Genomic DNA, 26289 nt, shown 5'->3' on the forward strand with positions numbered 1-26289 from the left:
AAGGGGCCTAAGGAGTGCTTCTGTGGTGTTTCTGGCCGTGCCTCCGCACCGCAAAAAGATAGAACATGTTCTATTGTTTTCCGGTGCGGATGGATCACGGACCCATTCAAGTTGAATGGGTCTGGATCTGTCCCGGCCTCCGCACGGATGTTGCCCGTGCATTGGGGACTGCAAATTGCGATCCCCAAAGCAGTGAAAGGCAGCACAATGGCCGTGTGAACAAGCCCTTATTGTTACCAAACAGCTACCTGTATCCAGTATTTATAACATATCACAACAAATATCATTTCACTGGTTGTACTTGCTATCTCCTTGATACATTATTGTAACATACTATGTTCTGACCTGGGGCTCCTTTTTCCTTACAACAGTCACATGAGTAGAACTTTTCACTTCTGGTTGATCTTCCTGCAATACAATCTTCTTAGGAGTTTTCACACCTAAAGATTGTCCATACCGATATTGAAAAGTCTTTAGTTTTTGATAGCTACGTTGTGAAAACTTATCCTTTCTTCTGTCTGTCAGAATATAAAAAAAAACATTTTACTATAATTATTTCCATTGGATTATTTTATTTTGACTGTCATACATATAGGGGCTCATAGGAATGATGTCTCTTGTGTAGGGATGAGCGAACCCGAACTGTATAGTTCGGGTTCGTACCGAATTTTGGGGTGTCCGTGACACGGACCCGAACCCGAACATTTTCGTAAAAGTCCGTGTTCGGGTTCGGTGTTCGGCGCTTTCTTGGCGCTTTTTGAAAGGCTGCAAAGCAGCCAATCAACAAGCGTCATACTACTTGCCCCAAGAGGCCATCACAGCCTTGCCTACTATTGGCATGGCTGTGATTGGCCAGTGCAGCATGTGACCCAGCCTCTATATAAGCTTGGGTCACGTTGCGCTGCACGTCACTCTGCTGATTGAAGCATAGGGAGAGGTTGCAGCTGCGACGTTAGGGCGAGATTAGGCAGTGATTAACTCCTCCAAAAGACTTCATTCTGTGATCGATCTGCAGCTGTGGATCATTGAAGTGCTAATATTGACTTGCTCACTTTTTTGAGGCTGCCCAGAGCGTTTTTAGATCACTTTTTTTCTGGGGTGATCGGCGGCCATTTTGTGACTTGTGGTGCGCCAGCACAAGCTATCACCAAGTGTATTTAACCATCAATAGTGTGGTTATTTTGTGCTATATCCTACATCAGCTGCAGGCTGAGCCTGTGTCACCGAAGTGCATTTAACCATCAACAGTCTGGTTATTTTTTGGCCATATACTACATCAGCTGCAGGCTGAGCCTGTGTCACCGAAGTGCATTTAACCATCAACAGTCTGGTTATTTTTTGGCCATATACTACATCTGGTGCAGGCTGAGCCTGTGTCACCCAAGTGCATTTAACCATCAATAGTGTGGTTATTTTTTGGCCATATACTACATCTGGTGCAGGCTGAGCCTGTGTCACCGAAGTGCATTTAACCATCAACAGTCTGGTTATTTTTTGGCCATATACTACATCAGCTGCAGGCTGAGCCTGTGTCACCGAAGTGCATTTAACCATCAACAATCTGATTATTTTTTGGCCATATAGTACATCTGGTGCAGGCTGAGCCTGTGTCACCCAAGTGCATTTAACCATCAACAGTGTGGTTATTTTTTGGCCATATACTACATCAGGGACAAGTTGAGCCTGTCACCCAGCGCCTAAAAAATAGACCTGACATTTCTATTCAACCAAATCTGTACTGTTTTAGCTGGTCAAGTTATTTGTAGTGACCGTAAAAGCACACTTTTTGTTCTGGGTTGAAAAACTATTCCCAAATTTGCCATTCTCAAAATAACTAGTTTCTGGTATATGAGGCCTACTTGAAATCTATCCCAAAAAGGATATCTTACATTGAAGGTACTGATAGTGTCATTCAGAAAAACCTAAGACACACGCTACCGTGCAGATAGAAGTCTGATTCTGTGATTAAACCTTAACCTGTCACACAGTGCAAAAAAAAAACATGTCTCACATTTCTATTCAAGCAAATCTGTACTGTTTTAGCTGGTCAAGTTATTTGTAGCGACCGTAAAAGCACTTTTTTTTTCTGGGTTGAAAAACTATTCCCAAATTTGCCATTCTCAAAATAACTAGTTTCTGGTATTTGAGGCCTACTTGAAATCTATCCCAAAAAGGATATCTTACATTGAAGGTACTGATAGTGTCATTCAGAAAAACCTAAGACACACGCTACCGTGCAGATAGAAGTCTGATTCTGAGATTAAACCTTAACCTGTCACACAGTGCAAAAAAAAACAGGTCTCACATTTCTATTTAAGCAAATCTGTACTGTTTTAGCTGGTCAAGTTATTTGTAGTGACTGTAAAAGCACATTTTTTTTTCTGGGTTGAAAAACTATTCCCAAATTTGCCATTCTCAAAATAACTAGTTTCTGGTATTTGAGGCCTACTTGAAATCTATCCCAAAAAGGATATCTTACATTGAAGGTACTGATAGTGTCATTCAGAAAAACCTAAGACACACGCTACCGTGCAGATAGAAGTCTGATTCTGTGATTAAACCTTAACCTGTCACACAGTGCAAAAAAAAGAACAGGTCTCACATTTCTATTCAAGCAAATCTGTACTGTTTTAGCTGGTCAAGTTATTTGTAGCGACCGTAAAAGCACATTTTTTTTCTGGGTTGAAAAACTATTCCCAAATTTGCCATTCTCAAAATAACTAGTTTCTGGTATTTGAGGCCTACTTGAAATCTATCCCAAAAAGGATATCTTACATTGAAGGTACTGATAGTGTCATTCAGAAAAACCTAAGACACACGCTACCGTGCAGATAGAAGTCTGATTCTGAGATTAAACCTTAACCTGTCACACAGTGCAAAAAAAAACAGGTCTCACATTTCTATTCAAGCAAATCTGTACTGTTTTAGCTGGTCAAGTTATTTGTAGTGACTGTAAAAGCACATTTTTTTTTCTGGGTTGAAAAACTATTCCCAAATTTGCCATTCTCAAAATAACTAGTTTCTGGTATTTGAGGCCTACTTGAAATCTATCCCAAAAAGGATATCTTACATTGAAGGTACTGATAGTGTCATTCAGAAAAACCTAAGACACACGCTACCGTGCAGATAGAAGTCTGATTCTGTGATTAAACCTTAACCTGTCACACAGTGCAAAAAAAAGAACAGGTCTCACATTTCTATTCAAGCAAATCTGTACTGTTTTAGCTGGTCAAGTTATTTGTAGCGACCGTAAAAGCACATTTTTTTTTCTGGGTTGAAAAACTATTCCCAAATTTGCCATTCTCAAAATAACTAGTTTCTGGTATTTGAGGCCTACTTGAAATCTATCCCAAAATGGATATCTTACATTGAAGGTACTGATAGTGTCATTCAGAAAAACCTAAGACACACGCTACCGTGCAGATAGAAGTCTGATTCTGTGATTAAACCTTAACCTGTCACACAGTGCAAAAAAAAAACAGGTCTCACATTTCTATTCAAGCAAATCGGTACTGTTTTAGCTGGTCAAGTTATTTGTAGTGACCGTAAAAGCACATTTTTTTTTTTCTGGGTTGAAAAACTATTCCCAAATTTGCCATTCTCAAAATAACTAGTTTCTGGTATTTGAGGCCTACTTGAAATCTATCCCAAAAAGGATATCTTACATTGAAGGTACTGATAGTGTCATTCAGAAAAACCTAAGACACACGCTACCGTGCAGATAGAAGTCTGATTCTGTCATTAAACCTTAACCTGTCACACAGTGCAAAAAAAAAACATGTCTCACATTTCTATTCAAGCAAATCTGTACTGTTTTAGCTGGTCAAGTTATTTGTAGTGACCGTAAAAGCACATTTTTTTTTCTGGGTTGAAAAACTATTCCCAAATTTGCCATTCTCAAAATAACTAGTTTCTGGTATTTGAGGCCTACTTGAAATCTATCCCAAAAAGGATATCTTACATTGAAGGTACTGATAGTGTCATTCAGAAAAACCTAAGACACATGCTACCGTGCAGATAGAAGTCTGATTCTGTGATTAAACCTTAACCTGTCACACAGTGCAAAAAAAAAACAGGTCTCACATTTCTATTCAAGCAAATCTGTACTGTTTTAGCTGGTCAAGTTATTTGTAGTGACTGTAAAAGCACATTTTTTTTTCTGGGTTGAAAAACTATTCCCAAATTTGCCATTCTCAAAATAACTAGTTTCTGGTATTTGAGGCCTACTTGAAATCTATCCCAAAAAGGATATCTTACATTGAAGGTACTGATAGTGTCATTCAGAAAAACCTAAGACACACGCTACCGTGCAGATAGAAGTCTGATTCTGTGATTAAACCTTAACCTGTCACACAGTGCAAAAAAAAAACAGGTCTCACATTTCTATTCAAGCAAATCTGTACTGTTTTAGCTGGTCAAGTTATTTGTAGCGACCGTAAAAGCACATATTTTTTTCTGGGTTGAAAAACTATTCCCAAATTTGCCATTCTCAAAATTGTGGTGAACGGGAACAATGAGGAAAACATCTAATAAGGGACGCGGACGTGGACATGGTCGTGGTGGTGTTAGTGGACCCTCTGGTGCTGGGAGAGGACGTGGCCGTTCTGCCACAGCCACACGTCCTAGTGTACCAACTACCTCAGGTCCCAGTAGCCGCCAGAATTTACAGGGATATTTGGTGGGGCCCAATGCCGTTCTAAGGATGGTAAGGCCTGAGCAGGTACAGGCATTAGTCAATTGGGTGGCCGACAGTGAATCCAGCACGTTCACATTATCTCCCACCCAGTCTTCTGCAGAAAGCGCACAGATGGCGCATGAAAACCAAGCCCATCAGTCTGTCACATCACCCCCATGCATATCAGGGAAACTGTATGAGCCTCAAGTTATGCAGCAGTCTCTTATGCTGTTTGAAGACTCTGCTGCCAGGGTTTCCCAAGGGCATCCACCTAGCTCTTCACCAGGGGTGGAAGAGATAGAATGCACTAACGCACAACCACTTATGTTTCCTAAAGATGAGGACATGGGAATACCACCTCAGCACGTCTCTGATGATGACGAAACACAGGTGCCAACTGCTGCGTCTTTCTGCAGTGTGCAGACTGAACAGGAGGTCAGGGATCAAGACTGGGTGGAAGACGATGCAGGGGACGATGAGGTCCTAGACCCCACATGGAATGAAGGTCGTGCCACTGACTTTCACAGTTCGGAGGAAGAGGCAGTGGTGAGACCGAGCCAACAGCGTAGCAAAAGAGGGAGCAGTGGGCAAAATCAGAACACCCGCCGCCAAGAGACTCCGCCTGCTACTGACCGCCGCCATCTGGGACCGAGCACCCCAAAGGCAGCTTCAAGGAGTTCCCTGGCATGGCACTTCTTCAAACAATGTGCTGACGACAAGACCCGAGTGGTTTGCACGCTGTGTCATCAGAGCCTGAAGCGAGGCATTAACGTTCTGAACCTTAGCACAACCTGCATGACCAGGCACCTGCATGCAAAGCATGAACTGCAGTGGAGTAAACACCTTAAAAACAAGGAAGTCACTCAGGCTCCCCCTGCTGCCTCTTCTGCTGCTGCCGCCTCGGCCTCTTCTGCTGCTGCTGCCGCCTCGGCCTCTTCTGCTGCTGCTGCCGCCGCCACGGCCTCTTCCTCCGCCTCTGGAGGAACGTTGGCACCTGCCGCCCAGCAAACATGGGATGTACCACCAACACCACCACCTGCGTCACCAAGCATCTCAACCATGTCACACAGCAGCGTTCAGCTCTCCATCTCACAAACATTTGAGAGAAAGCGTAAATTCCCACCTAGCCACCCTCGATCCCTGGCCCTGAATGCCAGCATTTCTAAACTACTGGCCTATGAAATGCTGTCATTTAGGCAGTCTCTTCGAAGTGACTCAGAGGGAGGTTTTTTGCAACAGCAGAGGCCAGGTACAAATGTGGCCAGACAGGGCCAACTACTGGAGGACGAGGAGGACGAGGATGAGGAGGAGGTGGAGGAGGATGAGGATGAAGCATGTTCACAGCGGGGTGGCACCCAAAGCAGCTCGGGCCCATCACTGGTGCGTGGCTGGGGGGAAACACAGGACGATGACGATACGCCTCCCACAGAGGACAGCTTGTCCTTACCTCTGGGCAGCCTGGCACACATGAGCGACTACATGCTGCAGTGCCTGCGCAACGACAGCAGAGTTGCCCACATTTTAACGTGTGCGGACTACTGGGTTGCCACCCTGCTGGATCCCCGGTACAAAGACAATGTGCCCACCTTACTTCCTACACTGGAGCGTGATAGGAAGATGCGCAAGTACAAGCGCACGTTGGTAGACGCGCTACTGAGAGCATTCCCAAATGTCACAGGGGAACCAGTGGAAGCCCAAGGTGAAGGCAGAGGAGGAGCAAGAGGTCGCCAACGCAGCTGTGTCACGGCCAGCTCCTCTGAGGGCAGGGTTAGCATGGCAGAGATGTGGAAAAGTTTTGTCACCACGCCACAGCTAACTGCACCACCACCTGATACGGAACGTGTTAGCAGGAGGCAACATTTCACTAACATGGTGGAACAGTACCTGTGCACACCCCTCCACGTACTGACTGATGGTTCGGCCCCATTCAACTTCTGGGTCTCCAAATTGTCCACGTGGCCAGAGCTAGCCTTTTATGCCTTGGAGGTGCTGGCCTGCCCGGCGGCCAGCGTTTTGTCTGAACGTGTATTCAGCACGGCAGGGGGCTTCATTACAGACAAACGCAGCCTCCTGTCTACAGCCAATGTGGACAAGCTGACGTTCATAAAAATGAACCAGGCATGGATCCCACAGGACCTGTCCATCCCTTGTGCAGATTAGATATTAACTACCTCCCCTTAACAATATATTATTCTACTCCAGGGCACTTCCTCATTCAATACTATTTTTAATTTCATTTTACCATTATATTGCGGGGCAACCCAAAGTTGAATGAACCTCTCCTCTGTCTGGGTGCCGGGGCCTAAATGTGTGACAGTGGCCTGTTCCAGTGGTGGGTGACGTGAAGCCTGATTCTCTGCTATGACATGAAGACTTATTCTGTGCTGACATGAAGCCAGATTCTCTGTTACGCGACCTCTCTCCTCTGCCTGGGTGCCTGGGCCTAAATATGTGACAGTGGCCTGTTCCAGTGGTGGGTGACGTGAAGCCTGATTCTCTGCTATGACATGAAGACAGATTCTGCGCTGACGTAAGGCCAGATTCTCTGTTACGGGACCGCTCTCCTCTGTCTGGGTGCCGGGGCCTAAATGTGTGACAGTGGCCTGTTCCAGTGGTGGGTGACGTGAAGCCTGATTCTCTGCTATGACATGAAGACAGATTCTGTGCTGACATAAGGCCAGATTCTCTGTTACGCGACCTCTCTCCTCTGCCTGGGTGCCTGGGCCTAAATGTGTGACAGTGGCCTGTTCCAGTGGTGGGTGACGTGAAGCCTGATTCTCTGCTATGACATGAAGACAGATTCTGTGCTGACATCAGGCCAGATTCTCTGTTACGGTACCTCTCTCCTCTGCCTGGGTGCCTGGGCCTAAATGTGTGACAGTGGCCTGTTCCAGTGGTGGGTGACGTGAAGCCTGATTCTCTGCTATGACATGAAGACAGATTCTGTGCTGACATAAGGCCAGCCAGATTCTCTGTTACGCGACCTCTCTCCTCTGCCTGGGTGCCTGGGCCTAAATGTGTGACAGTGGCCTGTTCCAGTGGTGGGTGACGTGAAGCCTGATTCTCTGCTATGACATGAAGACAGATTCTGTGCTGACATCAGGCCAGATTCTCTGTTACGGTACCTCTCTCCTCTGCCTGGGTGCCTGGGCCTAAATGTGTGACAGTGGCCTGTTCCAGTGGTGGGTAACGTGAAGCCTGATTCTCTGCTATGACATGAAGACAGATTCTGTGCTGACATAAGGCCAGATTCTCTGTTACGCGACCTCTCTCCTCTGCCTGGGTGCCTGGGCATAAATATGTGACAGTGGCCTGTTCCAGTGGTGGGTGACGTGAAGCTTGATTCTCTGCTATGACATGAAGACAGATTCTGTGCTGACATAAGGCCAGATTCTCTGTTACGCGACCTCTCTCCTCTGCCTGGGTGCCTGGGCCTAAATGTGTGACAATGGCCTGTTCCAGTGGTGGGTGACGTGAAGCCTGATTCTCTGCTATGACATGAAGACAGATTCTGTGCTGACATCAGGCCAGATTCTCTGTTACGGTACCTCTCTCCTCTGCCTGGGTGCCTGGGCCTAAATGTGTGAAAGTGGCCTGTTCCAGTGGTGGGTGACGTGAAGCCTGATTCTCTGCTATGACATGAAGACAGATTCTGTGCTGACATAAGGCCAGATTCTCTGTTACGCGACCTCTCTCCTCTGCCTGGGTGCCTGGGCCTAAATATGTGACAGTGGCCTGTTCCAGTGGTGGGTGACGTGAAGCCTGATTCTCTGCTATGACATGAAGACAGATTCTGCGCTGACATAAGGCCAGATTCTCTGTTACGGGACCGCTCTCCTCTGTCTGGGTGCCGGGGCCTAAATGTGTGACAGTGGCCTGTTCCAGTGGTGGGTGACGTGAAGCCTGATTCTCTGCTATGACATGAAGACAGATTCTGTGCTGACATCAGGCCAGATTCTCTGTTACGCGACCTCTCTCCTCTGCCTGGGTGCCTGGGCCTAAATGTGTGACAGTGGCCTGTTCCAGTGGTGGGTGACGTGAAGCCTGATTCTCTGCTATGACATGAAGACAGATTCTGTGCTGACATAAGGCCAGATTCTCTGTTACGCGACCTCTCTCCTCTGCCTGGGTGCCTGGGCCTAAATGTGTGACAGTGGCCTGTTCCAGTGGTGGGTGACGTGAAGCTTGATTCTCTGCTATGACATGAAGACAGATTCTGTGCTGACATGAAGCCAGATTCTCTGCTATGGCATGAAGAGACTGATTCTGTGCTGACATGAAGCCAGATTCTTTGCTATGGCATGAAGAGACTGATTCTCTGCTGACGTGAAGCCTGATTCTCTGCTATGGGACCTCTGTCCAATTGATATTGGGTCATTTTTATTTTTTTTTTAAATTCATTTCCCTATCCACATTTGTTTGCAGGGGATTTACCTACATGTTGCTGCCTTTTGCAGCCCTCTAGCTCTTTCCTGGGCTGTTTTACAGCCTTTTTAGTGCCCAAAAGTTCGGGTCCCCATTGACTTCAATGGGGTTCGGGTTCGGGACGAAGTTCGGTTCGGGTTCGGATCCCGAACCCGAACATTTCCGGGAAGTTCGGCCGAACTTCTCGAACCCGAACATCCAGGTGTTCGCTCAACTCTACTCTTGTGTAATAACATTGAATTAAAGCTTATCTGAAATAACTGGCTACAAAGTATACATGTGTTAGATGTATTGGGGAAATATCTTGATACTGCAGCATGTATGGAATAGATGACTCATGTAATGTATGCATTAAGTGAATTCATCAGATAAATGGGAGAGTTGTACAACTTTCTGAAACGAGTCTATTGCATTGCATTGTACTTACCCTTGCTAGTCAAAATTTTCTTGTAGCATATATTGAGGGTAGCTGCCTCTGTTAGACTAAGCAACGCCCATCTGCATGGGGCTTCTGAGCAGAGTATAAATGTAGCTGGTTCCTACTCTGCCCTGAATATTGTAGGCTTAGGCAAGTCCAATAGAGGCAGTTCTGTAAGGCCTCTAACACGGGCGAGATTTCCGCGCTGGTGCAATGCGTTTCACGCATTGCACCCGCACTGAATCCGGACCCATTCATTTCTATGGGGTTGTGCACATGAGCGGTGATTTTCACGCATCACTTGTGTGTTGCCTGAAAATCGCAGCATGCTCAATTTTGTGCATTTTTCACGCAACGCAGGCCCTATAGAAGTGAATGGGGCTGCGTGAAAATCGCAAGCATCCGCAAACAAGTGCGGATGTGGTGCGATTTTCACGCATTGTTGCTAAGTGACGATCGGGTTGGCGACCTGATCTTTATTATTTTCCCTTAATAACATGGTTATAATGGAAAATAATAGCATTCTTAATACAGAATGCTCAGTAAAATAGGGCTGGAGGGGTTAAAAAAATAAATAAAATAATTTAACTCACTTCATCCACTTGTTCGCGCAGCCCGGCTTCTCTTCTGTCTTCTTCTTTGCTGTCCAGGAGGAAAAGGACCTGTGGTGACGTCACGGCGCTCATCACATGGTCCGTCACATGATCCATCGCCATGGTGGTGGATCATGTGATGGACCATGTGATGAGCACAGTGACGTCACCACAGGTCCTTTTCCTGAAAGAAGAAGACAGAAGAGAAGCCGGGCTGCGCGAACAAGTGGATGAGGTGAGCTAAATTATTTAAATTTTATTTTTTTACCCCTCCAGGCCTATTTTACAAAGCATTCTGTATTAAGAATGCTATTATTTCCCCTTATAACCATGTTATAAGGGAAAATTATAAAATCTACACAACACCTAACCCAAACCCGAACTTCTGTCAAGAAGTCCAAGTTTGGGTACCAAACATGCCGATTTTTCTCATGCGCGTGCAAAACGCATTAAAATGTTTTGCACTCGCGCGGAAAAATCGCGCATTTAACCACGACGAACCTGCATCCTATCCGACCCAAATCCATGACAATCTTGTGAAGGAGACCTTAGTGTTAGGTACCCATCTGCGGAAGCCACCTTTACGCCTGGTAGATGGGCCCGACACACGTTTGATCAAAAATGTGTGTAAAAAGCTTCTATTTTTCATTTATAGTAGATACAATACCAATTAATTTAGAATGATCCCCATTTCTCAGTTCTATTGTTTGCATGTGAAATGTTGTGCAGCCGTGCTTTTATTAGTTCTACTTACCCATGTCAAGTCAGTATTTAGCAAAGACACTCGTTACATTGGCGGTCCTTGCCTGCCTAAGTTCCTCTGCTCTGAGTGCATATATGGGGTCATTTATCAAACTGGTGTAAAGTACGTGTAGAACAGGCTTAGTTGCCCATAGCAACCAATCAGATTCCACCTTTCATTTTCCAAAGGAGCTGTCAAAAATGAAAGGTGGAATTTGATTGGTTGCTATGGACAACTAAGCCAGTTGTACTTTACACCAGTTTGATAAATCTCCCTCATAATGTAGTAGATGTTACCTGCAGTCCTATTTAACACCACGGATAACACAGTGATAACCCTCTGAGTCAGAACATGTAGCAGATGTCACCTGCAGTCCCATGTAACACCACAGATAACAAAGTGAAAACTCTGTCTATAGATAATGCAGTAGATGTCACGTGCAGTCCTATGTAACACCAAGACTGACAGAGAGACTATTGCTTGTTTATAAGTGATTTACTGATTTAACTGCTGGATTCATATCTAAATTGCTCTGAAGTTGTGCTGTAAAGAGCTAGGACGCAGAATCTCCTGTATGTCCACGTCCTGTGTATGGGCAGACATGATCCCAGCTTGTCCCCACCCACCAGCTCAGAAACAATTTTGAATTGCAGACAGATTGCAGAGGGAAGAGGAACTAAAACTGCTAGATATGATGGCCAGAAACTGTGTTATTCTTCATGTACACACACATGGCAGCGTGTTCTAAAAATTACCTGAAACCATAGTTACAGATTAAGCCATAGTACTATTACTATGAAAGCATCAGATTCAGAAGTCTGTGGCAACACTACTTTAGAAGCATCTGAAAACAAGTTTTTTTGGTGCCGTAAATGCAGCTAAATACACTTCAGATACACCTCCTATTCATCAATGTATTTTACCCCATTTCCATTGACTTCTATGAGAATAACACTGAATCTAATTGAAAGATGTAACCATTGTGCCTGAAAGGCCCGCAGCAGGGTCTTATTAGGCAAATTTAGCCCCACTGTTTAGTTGGTCTGTATTAACTAGCTGAAGGACCCGGCTTCACATGGGTATATTTGATCTATTTCATTTAATGTTTGTGTGTGTTGTTAAAAGATATCGACAGTATCCACTATAGCAGTGACCTCTACAGCACCCCACCCCCTTAACAGTGACCTCCACAGCCCCACACCTCTTAACATTGCCCCCCAGTGCCCCATGTCCTTAAAATGGGACCTTCACAGCAGCCCATACCCTTAAATTTGACCTTTAAAGCAGCCTGCCCCTTTAACAGTGAGTTCCACAGCACCCCACCCCCTTGACAGTGACCTCCACAGGGGCCCGCCCCCTTAACAGTGACCGCTGCAGAAACCGCCCCTTAACACTGACCATAGTTTACAATCCCCTTAACTGACCTCCACGATTCCCGGCCCCCATAACAGAGACCTCAAAAGCGAATGCCCCTTTAACAGTGACTGCCACAGTACCCTGCTCCCTTAACAGTGACCTCCCCTGTACCTCGCTCCCTTAAGAGTGACCTCACAGTACCCCACTGCCTTAACAGTGACCTCACAGTACCCCGCTGCCCCTTTAATAGTGGCCTTCACAGTCCCATCTCCCTTAACAGTGACCTCTACAGCGGCCTGCCCCTTAACAGTAACATCCACAGTGCCCTCCCGTTTAACAGTGACCTCCACAAAGCTCTGTTCCCTTAAAATGTGACTTCCACAACACCCCACCTCCTTGACAGTGACCTCCACAGGGGCCCTCCCCTTTAACAGTGACCTCCACAGCGGCCGCCCCTTTATTAGTGACCTCCAAAGTACCCCGTCTCATTGATTTCCACAATAACCCGCCCCTTTAACAGTGACCTCTACAGAGCTCCATTCCCTTAAAATGTGACTTCCACAACACCTCACCCCTTTAAGAGTAACCTCTACAGCACCCTGCACCTTAACAGTGACCTTCATAGCGGACCGCCCCCTAAACTGTGACCTCCACCGTTCCCTGCCCCCTTAACAGAGGCCTCCACAGTGCCTGCCCCTTTAACAGTGACCTCCACAGCATCCCGCCCCCTTAACAGTGACCTCCACAGTGGCCGCCCCTTTATTAGTGACTTCCACAGTACCCCATCTCCTTAATAGTGATTTCCACAACACCCCACCCCATTAACAGTGGCCTCTACAGCAAGCTGCCCCTTAACACTGACCTCCATAGCCGACCGTCCCCTTAAATGTGACCTCCACAGCAGCATGCCCCTAGGGTAGCCAGAGGTCCGGATTTAGGATAATCTGGCTTTCAGGCTCCCTATCCTCCGTCCGGCGCAGGACCTGGACGGACGCAGGGATGTCCTTTTGAAGAGCTCACTCTAAGACAGCAGCACTGTGCTGTCTGAGCGTGATCTGCAGGGAGAAAGTCACCCTCCCTCCCACCCCTGCAGCTCACAGAAGTTGATTTTTACTTTCATTTTTCAATCCCCGTCGGCTGCGGAGTGTGAGCGGCGTGACCTAACCATGATCGGGGGCGTGGCTTAGAGGGACCTGGGGACAGGGTTTTTAAGTCCGTCTTTTGAGGGTGGCCTGAATGGCCACCCTACCTGCCCCCTGAACTGTGACCTCCACAGTACTCCGCTCCCTTAACAGTGTCATACACAGCACCCTGCCCATTTAAAACTGACTTGCAGCAGTGAAAAAAAATTGCTGGGTTGTTATGGAAACCTGGTGTAAAACTGTGTGTATGTGGAGACTAAGGGCCTGTGAGCTTCTATTGGCTGATAAGGGACATGTGACTGTGTGTATGGCAGTTGGGATATGAAGAGAAAGACCTGCAGGCTTCTATTGGCTAATGTAGGTCATGTGATGTGCCATATATGTATTTTTAGGGAATATCTCAGGAACTGTACGTCCTAGAGAGCTGACACCCGAACGCCCACATACTGCGGCAGGGCACGGGAGCGCATAGCTCCCTGTCCCGTCGTCGATCACCGCCATAGGCTTCAGGCCTAGTAGGCCTGAGGCCTATGCGGTAGTGAAATCCCGAGGCAGGCGGGTGTGATGACGTCATTGCGCGCCTGTGCCGGGACGCAGCACTGTGACGTGTGCACGCCTGCTTCATCCCGCCTTCCTCTGCGAGCAAGCGCCTGGCACTGGACATAGGTGAGTATTTAGCTTTTAATTTTTTTAATTTTTTTATTTCATGTGCCTACTTTGGGGGACATGTGGACGACGACGACACAGGAGGACATATTAGTGAAGAGACATCAAGTACATCGGGGGGGAATGTGAGGGCTGTGTGGGGCCAAAATATTATGGGAGGGACTACTATGTGGGGACAAATTACTATATGGGGACAGTGTGGGGGCAAATTATTATGGGAAAGACTACTATGTGGGGGCAAATGACTATGTGGGGGCAGTGTGGGGGCAAATTACTATGTGGGGGCAAATTATTATGGAAGGGACTACTATGTGGGGGCAAATTACTATATGGGGCAGTGTGGGGGCAAATTACTATGTGGGGGCAGTGTGGGGGAAACTATTGTGTGGGGGCATTGTGGGGGAAACTATTGTGTGGGGGCAGTGTGGGGGAAATTGCTATGTGGGGACAGTGTGGGGAAATTGCTATGTGGGGACAGTGTGGGGAAATTGCTATGTGGGGACAGTGTGGGGGAATTGCTATGTGGGGACAGTGTGGGGAAATTGCTATGTGGGGAAATTGCTATGTGGGGACAGTGTGGGGAAAATGCTATGTGGGGAAATTGCTATGTGGGGACAGTGTGGGGAAATTGCTATGTGGGGACAGTGTGGGGAAATTGCTATGTGGGGACAGTGTGGGGAAATTGCTATGTGGGGACAGTGTGGGGAAATTGCTATGTGGGGACAGTGTGGGGAAATTGCTATGTGGGGACAGTGTGGGGAAATTGCTATGTGGGGACAGTGTGGGGAAATTGCTATGTGGGGACAGTGTGGGGAAATTGCTATGTGGGGACAGTGTGGGGAAATTGCTATGTGGGGACAGTGTGGGGGAATTGCTATGTGGGGACAGTGTGAGGAAATTGCTATGTGAGGGGAAATTACTATATTGGGCAGGATTTAGCGCTACCCTAGCCAGTAAAACGCTAGGGCAGCGCTAAAGCCCACCTATCAGAGCCGGTGACGTCACCGAACACACTGCCGGGCGGAAGTTTCTGCCCGGCAGTGTGTTATTGAAAACAAAAGAGCCCGTGCCCTGGACGATTTAGCGCAGGGCAAGGGAGAGCATCGGAGCATGAGATGCTCCGATGCTAGCCTCAGGGGGGCTGCCTGGGTGAAAATAAGCGTATGTCTGGGTTCAGCTCTGAACCCGGACAACCCCATTAATTGTGCACTTATATATAGTAGGAAAAATTGCAACAGGTATTTTGGAAAAGTTATAGGCCTAATTCGATGTCCCCTGGCTGTGACCACACTATACACTGCAATTAGGTTTTGGGAAAACAGAAAAACGTGTAATTGGACGCAATTATCTGGTTGCAAGCAAATTATACACTTCAATTGACAAACTAAAATGCTCTTAATTGCGTACTTATACAATAGAAAAATTGTACACTTATAAACAGTAGAAAATTATAACAGGTATTTAAAAAAAATATAGGCCTAAATAGACATCCCCTGGCTTCCACCAAGCTATACATCGCTAATGACGCACTAAAATAACATTACATGCCCACTTACAAATGGATGTTCCCTGAGCAACCAAACTATACACTGCAATTGATGCATTAAATTGCGCTTTATGGAGCACTTATATACGGCAGAAAACTTGCACTGCTGCTAACACACTAAAATACTCTTAATTTTCCAAATAAAATCAGGTCTTCAAGACCAAACTGGCTTTTTGACATGTCTGTTTTAATAACTACTTACATTTCCGTTGTAACAACAATTCTGGAGCATCTATTTTTGTACTCAGACTCCCACCAATCAAAACTTTTCATAAGTCTAAAACATATTAATAGTTTTATAAAAAACTCAGTGAGCCTTTAAAAATATTTAAGACAGACGGTTGGATTTTCTACTACTTTTATGTTTGTGTATGTACGGTATCTCTTGAATCTTAAAATCAAGAGAACTCTGGAAATACTGTATTTAATTTTTTTTTAGCATTATACATTAATATAGAATCATACTGTATATAAATACAAAGAAAAATAGATATGGTATCAGGGGCGTAGCTCATGGGTCCTGGTGCAAAGGTTCAGCTTGGGCCCCACTTCCCTCAGTGCTTTGTGGCCAGGGGCAGGGAAGCCTTTGTGCTGCCTGAGGCAAAAGTTGAAACAGCAACCACCCCCCCATGCCAAATTTTTGACCTACCCCTTCCCTCCAGCCAAAGGTGTAACTTGACAAGCATGCAATTTCTATAATACTGATGTCTTCTTCTGCACCACAAGGGTCTTTGGGCCCCCTCAGGCTCCTGGGCCCAGTAGCAAGTGCTACCTCTTCACCCCCTATAGCTATGCCTCTGTATGGCACTATATTTTAATATTTATCATTCTATTTTGTTACCTTTTTGATTACATTTGTTTCTGTCATAGTCATTACTTAGTGGACGGTCTGTATGCCAGTGAAAAAGTTCATCATATTTTTTTGTGTCCATCAAGGAGGGAATACGTGGGTCTTCACTAAAATAATACAAAATAAATAAATAAAACAATAAAATAAAATCTATCTATTTAAAATCTTCTATAAAAGTGTATAGCCCAATCCTACTCTCTACAAATCTGTATACCTGTTTAATACTGGTAGTTCCTTTATCATATCTCCAGCATAATCATCAATGACATCAGATCGGAGTGGTATCAATCCAACAGGTAGAAATTCTTTCTTTTCAACTTGGCAAAATAAAATTATACAAATTATAATATGATTCATAAATAATAAAATATAATATTATTAGTGGTACATTAATAGCTGCACACTTTAATCGTCTTTTTGCTGACCATAATTTTAATATGTCCAATCGTTTTGTTCTTGGTGGTGATATGCAGCAACTTAAGGTCCTTTTATATGGGACAATTTAGCAGGCGGGAAGGAAGCATTCTTTCCTGGCAAGCGCCTGCTCCCCAGTGAAGGAGACCAGTGCATTTATTGGCAGCAATCTCCTCCACAGTATGTGGAGCAGGAATCGCTAATGCCATCGTTTACCCCCATACAGAATCATTGTTTGCTAGCAGCAGAAGCTATTTAGACAGCACAATCTGCCGCCGGTAAGTGATGATTTAGGTGCCTGCACAAATGATCCAATCACCTGACGAATGAGCATTTTGCTAGTTCATCGAGTAGCCGGCGGCACCTTTACACTGCCAGATAATCACTAACAAGTGTTCCTATGAACGTTCATTAGCAGTAATCTGTCGGATTCCCTGCCTGGGAAAAGGGGCCTTTACTCCCCTCTCCCCACTGGAACTACATGATCATCTGGAATCTAACTAGTTGCTCAGGAGCAACACTGACAACAATATTTTGGGCAATGTGCCCTATTTCTTAGTACAATTTATATGCTTTACACCCATTTTGGGCATGTCCAAGACTGAACCATACTATTCCTTACCACGATTATATGTATAAACCTAAAGGGCCCTTTATACTCTCAATATTTCGTCAGATTATCGATAATAAGCGTTCATACGAATGCTCATTAGAAAGAATTGGTCTGTTTAAAGATGCCGCAGATTACCCAATGAACAAGCTAAATGCTTGTTCATCAGGTAATAGATGGTTGGTGCAAACACCTAAATCATTGTTTGCGGGCAGCAGAATGTGCCATCCAAATAGCCCCTGCTGCCCACAAACAATGATTCTATATGGGGATAAGCGATGGCATTAGCAATTGCTCCTGCCCATACTGTGGAGAGAATCATCTCCACTGACAAGCAGGTGATTGTTTTGATGGAATGTATCCTTCAGGTCCCTTTATACTACTCGTGTCACTGGGGGAACAAGTGAACCCTAAATTCTACCTATACCTCTGACCCTGCCTACTTGCATGACTGCCCTAAGCGGTAGACCCCAACTGGTCAATAGTCCCTGCTTATTTACATGCTGGGGCTTACCAGGGAAAAACTGAGGGAAAAAACAAGCAAAGTGACAAGCAGGCACACAAATACTGAGAAAAACCCTCAGACTAAAATGTATCGATCAAAACCAAGAGAGAACAATGAAGCCAAATCAGAAAGCAGATCACTAAACAATACCAAGCCAATATCATACACGAGCAGTCAAGTCCAGGTCCACATATGTCAGACAGAATAGAGTCAAAGAACCAAGCCAGGGTCAAACCAAGAGATAAAAAAACTCACTGAAAAAAATGGCCTAAACGGGTGAAAATGCTTCAAACCCAGACACTGTGGCATGTCTATAACCGGGGGAGCAATTCCTCCGCATGCGGTCCGCAGACAACGGCAATCTCCAGCAAAAAATGCGTACAATGGAGGATGCCGGGGCGGACCGCATGCACCACAAGAACATCTTACACAAAATGATACATTGTGCAGATGAAAAAATATACAAACAAAAATCACTGCAAAAAATGCACCAAAATGATACGCAACTGACAATACTATCTAATTCCTCAGGCCGATGTTTGTGGGCAGCAGATAATTTAGGTGACCACATGTATGATCTATTACCCAATAAACAAGCTTTCCGCTTGTTCATTGTATAATCAGCGGCACCTTTAACCAAGCCGATTATTGCTCATTCGAATGCTCATTAACAATAATCTGCCTGAATATCGGCCAGTGTAAAGGGCCTTTCCCAACAATTCTTTGCTCCACCGAGCAGTTAAAAGGGGCTATTACTTAAAGCAGTTTTCCGAGATTTTAATATTGATTAAATATTGAATATCCTCAGGTCAGGAATATCAGATCAGCGGGCACCCCCGCCAATCAGCAGTTTGTTTACTTTTTCGACATCTCATATTCAAGTGTATAGGAATAAGCCATCCCTTAGAAGTGAATAGGACGGCTTCTTTTAAAGGGGTTCTCCAGGAATTAAGAAAATTAAAATTCTTAAATTTTACTTTATTATAAATATATTCCCAAATACCTTTCATTAGTTATAATGGCTTGTTTTGTCTGGGGAGCAATCATTAGGAGATATAAAATGGCCGTCGTTCTACTAGTGCACACAAAACCTGTCCTAATCACACAGCAGCACAAGCTACTCTAGAGAAGTGAGCTAAATAGCTGCCTCATCCTCCTCTCTGCTCTACTTGTCAGGGATTATGAACAAGAAAACAGTTTAATAGGAGACATGATGTACAGAAAACAGGGTAGGGATGTGGATAATGAGCAGCAGTACTTGTATGCAGTCTCCATTACCACAGCCTCACATTACCACAGTCTGTCCTGTCCATCATCTCTGTACTTCATGTCTCCTCAGGAACTCCATTCTCGTAGAGATTGATTTGAAGATTTTCTTATCTGTATTCAGTATTCTAAACCCTCACAAGTAGGAGAGCAGGATGAGGCAGATCGTTGGCTGAAGAGTTCTGAAGTAACTTTTCCTGTGTGATTAGGACAGGTTTTGTGTGAACTAATAGGATGGCAGGCATTTTATTTCTCCTAATGATTGCTCCCCGGACAAAATGATCCATTATTACTAATGAAAGTTAATTGGGAATATAAATATAATAAAGCAATATTTAGGTATTTTCAGATTTTTTTTTTATTCCTGGAGAACCCCTTTAATTACACCTGCTCGCTGCTGCGATGTCGACGGCGAGCGGGTAAACAATGAAGGGAAGCAGCGCTCGCATGAGCCCAGCCTTCTCTTCAAACAGCTGATCGGTGTGGGTGCCAGGTGTCGGAACACCCCACCGTTCTGATATTGCTGAGGATAGGTCATCAATATTAAAATCCCGGAAAACCCCTTTAAGAAATTACCTTACTACAGTACACAACTAAAGGAATATCTAGATATGCAAATGCTAGTACATATTGCTAGTTAAATTAGAGTAATAACTTCATACACATACCTTGTACAGAAGAGTCATGTAAAAGAAAAGGTTTTGATGTCTTTCGGAGTTCATAGCACAGCAAATGTTCACTTTTAGGGACTAAATTCAATACAGTCTCCCAGAGGCATTGATATAATTGATTTATTTCGTTACCAAATTCCAGATTACATTCTATAAGAAAACATAATACTTGAGGCAGTGACTTAAAACACCAATGATCTACCTGTATCATTCATTTTGGATAAATTACAATTCATTAAAATCTCAAACCAAATCTGCACTGTGTGAACAAGAGATAACTGAAACAATAGGAAAATACAAAAGAAAATATATGAAATTTTATTTTGTAACTAGTGATGGACGAACATCGGCCGGGATGGTTCGCGAACGCGATCGCGTGAACGCGATCAAATGTTCGCGAACCGAAAGTTTGTGGCGGGCTCCATTCACTTTAATTGCAGGCGAACCTGAAAAACCTTCAGCTCATATTTGCAGCCACCAAATACTTAGTAGAAGTGCACAAATAGTCCCACAACATGGACAGTGACATACCAGAGGGGGATCAATGACAAAAATTCCAACCAAAAATATGTCTCTTAATTAGGGAACATTTTTATGCGTCTTAAAGGAAAAATTTCTTAAATGTGCCCTGTTGCACTACCTAAATGCACTATACAGGGAGTGCAGAATTATTAGGCAAATGAGTATTTTGACCACATCATCCTCTTTATGCATGTTGTCTTACTCCAAGCTGTATAGGCTCGAAAGCCTACTACCAATTAAGCATATTAGGTGATGTGCATCTCTGTAATGAGAAGGGGTGTGGTCTAATGACATCAACACCCTATATTAGGTGTGCATAATTATTAGGCAACTTCCTTTCCTTTGGCAAAATGGGTCAAAAGAAGGACTTGACAGGCTCAGAAAAGTCAAAAATAGTGAGATATCTTGCAGAGGGATGCAGCACTCTTAAAATTGCAAAGCTTCTGAAGCGTGATCATCGAACAATCAAGCGTTTCATTCAAAATAGTCAACAGGGTCGCAAGAAGCGTGTGGAAAAACCAAGGCGCAAAATAACTGCCCATGAACTGAGAAAAGTCAAGCGTGCAGCTGCCAAGATGCCACTTGCCACCAGTTTGGCCATATTTCAGAGCTGCAACATCACTGGAGTGCCCAAAAGCACAAGGTGTACAATACTCAGAGACATGGCCAAGGTAAGAAAGGCTGAAAGACGACCACCACTGAACAAGACACACAAGCTGAAACGTCAAGACTGGGCCAAGAAATATCTCAATCCTGATTTTTCTAAGGTTTTATGGACTGATGAAATGAGAGTGAGTCTTGATGGGCCAGATGGATGGGCCCGTGGCTGGATTGGTAAAGGGCAGAGAGCTCCAGTCCGACTCAGACGCCAGCAAGGTGGAGTACTGGTTTGGGCTGGTATCATCAAAGATGAGCTTGTGGGGCCTTTTCGGGTTGAGGATGGAGTCAAGCTCAACTCCCAGTCCTACTGCCAGTTTCTGGAAGACACCTTCTTCAAGCAGTGGTACAGGAAGAAGTCTGCATCCTTCAAGAAAAACATGATTTTCATGCAGAACAATGCTCCATCACATGCGTCCAAGTACTCCACAGCGTGGCTGGCAAGAAAGGGTATAAAAGAAGAAAATCTAATGACATGGCCTCCTTGTTCACCTGATCTGAACCCCATTGAGAACCTGTGGTCCATCATCAAATGTGAGATTTACAAGGAGGGAAAACAGTACACCTCTCTGAACAGTGTCTGGGAGGCTGTGGTTGCTGCTGCACGCAATGTTGATGGTGAACAGATCAAAACACTGACAGAATCCATGGATGGCAGGCTTTTGAGTGTCCTTGCAAAGAAAGGTGGCTATATTGGTCACTGATTTGTTTTTGTTTTGTTTTTGAATGTCAGAAATGTATATTTGTGAATGTTGAGATGTTATATTGGTTTCACTGGTAAAAATAAATAATTGAAATGGGTATATATTTGTTTTTTGTTAAGTTGCCTAATAATTATGCACAGTAATAGTCACCTGCACACACAGATATCCCCTTAAAATAGCTAAAACTAAAAACAAACTAAAAACTACTTCCAAAAATATTCAGCTTTGATATTAATGAGTTTTTTGGGTTCATTGAGAACATGGTTGTTGTTCAATAATAAAATTAATCCTCAAAAATACAACTTGCCTAATAATTCTGCACTCCCTGTATAGAAAGTATATTATTGGTATATACCACCCCTACTTCAATCACTTTTTTGGGGGAGCAACTAGTATATCACACCAGTAGAAATAATTTGTTCCAATAACGCTTGTTCCTCTATATACCTGCGGTATCGCAGCAGAACCGCACACAACTGCCGCACAATACAAATGCACTATAATATACTTTCTATGTTAGAAAGTATATTATATCATTGTACAAGGAAGGCAATCCATTAGAATATACATAAAGATAAAACGCAACCTTTAATAATGTTACTATTAGGCCTCATGCACACGACCGTTGTGTGCATCCGTGGCCGTTGTGCCGTTTTCATTTTATTTTCGCGGACCCATTGACTTTCAATGGGTCCGTGGAAAAATCGGAAAATGCACCGTTTTTCAGCCGTATCCGTGATCCGTGTTTCCTGTCCGTCAAATAAATATGACCTGTCCTATTTTTTTGACGGACAACGGTTCACGGACCCATTCAAGTCAATGGGTCCGTGAAAGAACACGGATGCACACAAGATTGGCATCCGCGTCCGTGGACCGTGGCCGTAGGTTACTTTCATACAGACGGATCCGAAGATCCGTCTGCATAAAAGCTTTTTCAGAGCTGAGTTTTCACTTTGTGAAAACTCATATCTGACAGTATATTCTAACACAGAGGCGTTCCCATAGTGATGGGGAAGCTTCTAGTTAGAATATACTAAGAACTGTGTACATGACTGCCCCCTGCTGCCTGGCAGCACCCGATCTCTTACAGGGGGCTGTGATCCGCACAATTAACCCCTCAGGTGCTGCACCTGAGGGTTTAATTGTGCATATCATAGCCCCCTATAAGAGATCAGGGGCTGCCAGGCAGCAGGGGGCAGACCCCCCTCCCTCCCCAGTTTTAATTTCATTGGTGGCCAGTGCGGCCCCCCCACCCCCCCTCCCTCCCTCTATTGTATTATTTTCATTGGTGGCACAGTGTGCGCCCCCCCGGCCCCCCCTCCCTCCCTCTATTGTATTATTTTCATTCGTGGCACAGTGTGCGGCCCCCCCCCTCCCTCTATTGTATTATTTTCATTGGTGGCACAGTGTGCGGCCTCCCCTCTCCCCCCCCCCGATCATTGGAGGCAGTGGAGAGTTCTGATCGGAGTCCCAGTTTAATCGCTAGGGCTCCGATCGGTAACCATGGCAACCAGGACGCTACTGCAGTCCTGGTTGCCATGCTTACTTAGCAATATTAGAAGCATCATACTTACCTGCTGTGCTGTCTGTGACCGGCCGGGAGCTCCTCCTACTGGTAAGTGACAGATCATTAAGCAATGCGCCGCACAGACCTGTCACTTACCAGTAGGAGGAGCTCCCGGCCGGTCACAGACAGCACAGCAGGTAAGTATGATGATTCTAATATTGCTAAGTAACCATGGCAACCAGGACTGCAGTAGCGTCCTGGTTGCCATGTTTACCGATCGGAGCCCCAGCGATTAAACTGGGACTCCGATCGGAACTCTCCGCTGCCACCAATGATCAGGGGGGATAGAGGGGAGGCTGCACACTGTGCCACCAATGAAAATAATACAATAGAGGGAAAGGGGGCCGGGGGGGGGGCCGCACACTGTGCCACCAATGAAAATAATACAATAGAGGGAGGGAGGGGGGGCCGGGGGGTTACACACTGGCCACCAATGAAAATAATACAATAGAGGGAGGGAGGGGGGCCGGGGGGGCCGCACACTGGCCACCAATGAAAATAATACAATAGAGGGAGGGAGGGGGGGGCGCACACTGGGCACCAATGAAATCAATACAATAGAGGGAGGGAGGGGGGCCGGGGGGGCCGCACACTGGCCACCAATGAAATCAATACAATAGAGGGAGGGGGGCCGAGGGGGGTCTGCCCCCTGCTGCAAGGCAGCCCCTGATCTCTTACAGGGGACTATGATACGCACAATTAACCCCCCTCAGGTGCAGCACCTGAGGGGTTAATTGTGCGGATCACAGCCCCCTGTAAGAGATCAGGTGCTGCCAGGGACGCTTCAAGTTAGAATATACTAAGAACTGTGTACATGACTGCCCCCTGCTGCCTGGGGCAGTCATGTACACAGTTCTTAGTATATTCTAACTTGAAGCGTCCCCATCACCATGGGAACGCCTCTGTGTTAGAATATACTGTCGGATCTGAGTTTCACGATCTAACTCATATCTGACAGTATATTCTAACATAGAGGCGTTCCCATGGTGATGGGGACGCTTCAAGTTAAAATATACCATCGGATTGGAGAAAACTCTGATCCGATGGTATAATAGGGACTCCTGACTTTACATTGAAAGTCAATGGGGGACGGATCCGTTTGCAATTGCACCATATTGTGTCAACGTCAAACGGATCCGTCCCCATTGACTTGCATTGTAAGTCAGGACGGATCCGTTTGGGTCCACAGCCAGGCGGACACTAAAACGTCTTTTTTTTCATGTCCGTGGATCCTCCAAAAATCAAGGAAGACCCACGGACGAAAAAACGGTCACGGATCACGGACCTACGGACCCCGTTTTTGCGGACCTTAAAAAACGGTCGTGTGCATGAGGCCTTAAGGGCTTATTCAGACAGCCATATGCTATCCGCAAAAATGCGGATCAGTTTTTTTGCGGATTAGATGCTGACCCATTCACTTCTATGGGGCCCTTTTCTATTCCACAGTTCCGCAAAACAAATGAAACATGTCCTATACTTGTCTGTGAAAATCAGGAAATGGCCCCATTGAAGTCTATGGGTCTGCAAAAATACTGAATGCTATCAGTTTTTTTACGGACATGCTGAACAAAAAAATGGATCCGCATTTTTGAGGACAGCATACGGTCGTCTGAATGAGCCCTAAAAGATATCCCTCAAAATGAAAATAAATTAAATTATTAGGGTCCATACACACGTCCGTAAGTGTTTTGCACATTCGCAAATCACGGACACTGGCAATGTGCATTCCGCAATTTGCGGACCGCACATCACCGGCACTATAACAGAAAATTCCTAATCTTGTCCTCAATTGCGGACAAGAATAGGACATGTTCTATTTTTTTTTTTTAAACGGAAGCACTGATGCGGAAGTGCAGATCCGCAAGTGCTAATGCGGACAGCACATTTTGGCCCCATTGAAAATGAATGGGTCTGCATCCGTTCCGCAAAATTGCGGAACGGATGAGGACCCATTTTGCGGACGTGTGAATGGACCCTTGAAATTAAGCAAAAAGCATAGTAGACAATAACAAGTGCTCAGCGGCACCAAATCAGAAACCATATGTCCTACCACAATCCGGGGGGTTCCAGTGCACATCGATGAATCCCGGAGGGAAAGCAAAAAACATCTATCCCTGGGCTAGATGATGATGTTGTATTGAAGGACAGGGTGGGCAAAGAACTGTCCCTGATATTGCACTACAGGGGGTGCTATTCTGGCCCTGATAGCCTAACCAAAGAGTACCCACCCTGATAAGAGCGACCCCGTCCGGAACCCTATCCTATATAAAAATAGCCCTAGTAAGCCCCTGGCCCCTAAGCCCCTGACTTCCAGGTGATCACTATATAGAACTATCTATGTGTTTTTGACTCATTATAAAAGTATATTATAAGTATATCGCACCCCTCTGTGTATCACACCTATCGATAGCACACCTACAGTATACCAGTACTTAAAAGGACTTTTGTGGCCCTATTAGCTAGCGTTTGGTGTCCCTAACAGCCTGTCCCTGCTCCACACAGCAACCTCTCCCTACACTTGCAAAAGACTGAATGTAAAATGGCGGCCAGATCAGGTTTATTTATAAGGTAGGGGGTATGTCCATGTGCTGAAACGTCTCATTTGGCTGTCCTGTACCAACTGATGGATGTGTCATGGGTCAACTGATGGATGTTGTCATGGGTATAAAAGAATATGGCGGGCGCGAATATCGCCATATGTTCGCATGTTCGGCGAATCGCGAACATGCAAAGTTCGCCTCGAAACGAACGCTGGCCGAACCGCAAAACCATCTCTATTTGTAACCCCTTTTCTTTTTTTGTTTGTGTTTTTTTTTTGCATTTGTACAATATTTTTGTGTATTGTGCATTATATCTACAGATGAGTGAAGTTTTCAAACATTCAATTCAGTCACTTCGCTGAATTTTTCCCAAAAATTAGCTTGGATCCGAATTAATTTTATCACAAAGCATGTTAAATC

The 26289-nt window shown here is 45.1% G+C and overlaps 1 protein-coding gene across 3 annotated transcripts in view; it reads right to left on the reverse strand.

Annotated features, from left to right (window-relative positions):
* The window catches only part of DDX60 (DExD/H-box helicase 60), a 460164-nt gene that overhangs the window by 345354 nt on the left and 88521 nt on the right, over positions 1-26289 (reverse strand). For all 3 annotated transcript variants that reach the window (XM_040418645.1, XM_040418646.1, XM_040418644.1), the window contains 4 exons: positions 19877-20029; positions 16628-16730; positions 16405-16520; positions 346-518 (listed from right to left, as the gene is read on the reverse strand). In XM_040418645.1, the coding sequence (XP_040274579.1) occupies positions 346-518; positions 16405-16520; positions 16628-16730; positions 19877-20029 (545 nt within the window). The remainder of the gene's footprint in view (positions 1-345; positions 519-16404; positions 16521-16627; positions 16731-19876; positions 20030-26289) is intronic.

This window comes from Bufo bufo, chromosome 2 (assembly GCF_905171765.1).
Source record: "Bufo bufo chromosome 2, aBufBuf1.1, whole genome shotgun sequence".
Lineage (NCBI taxonomy): Eukaryota > Metazoa > Chordata > Amphibia > Anura > Bufonidae > Bufo > Bufo bufo.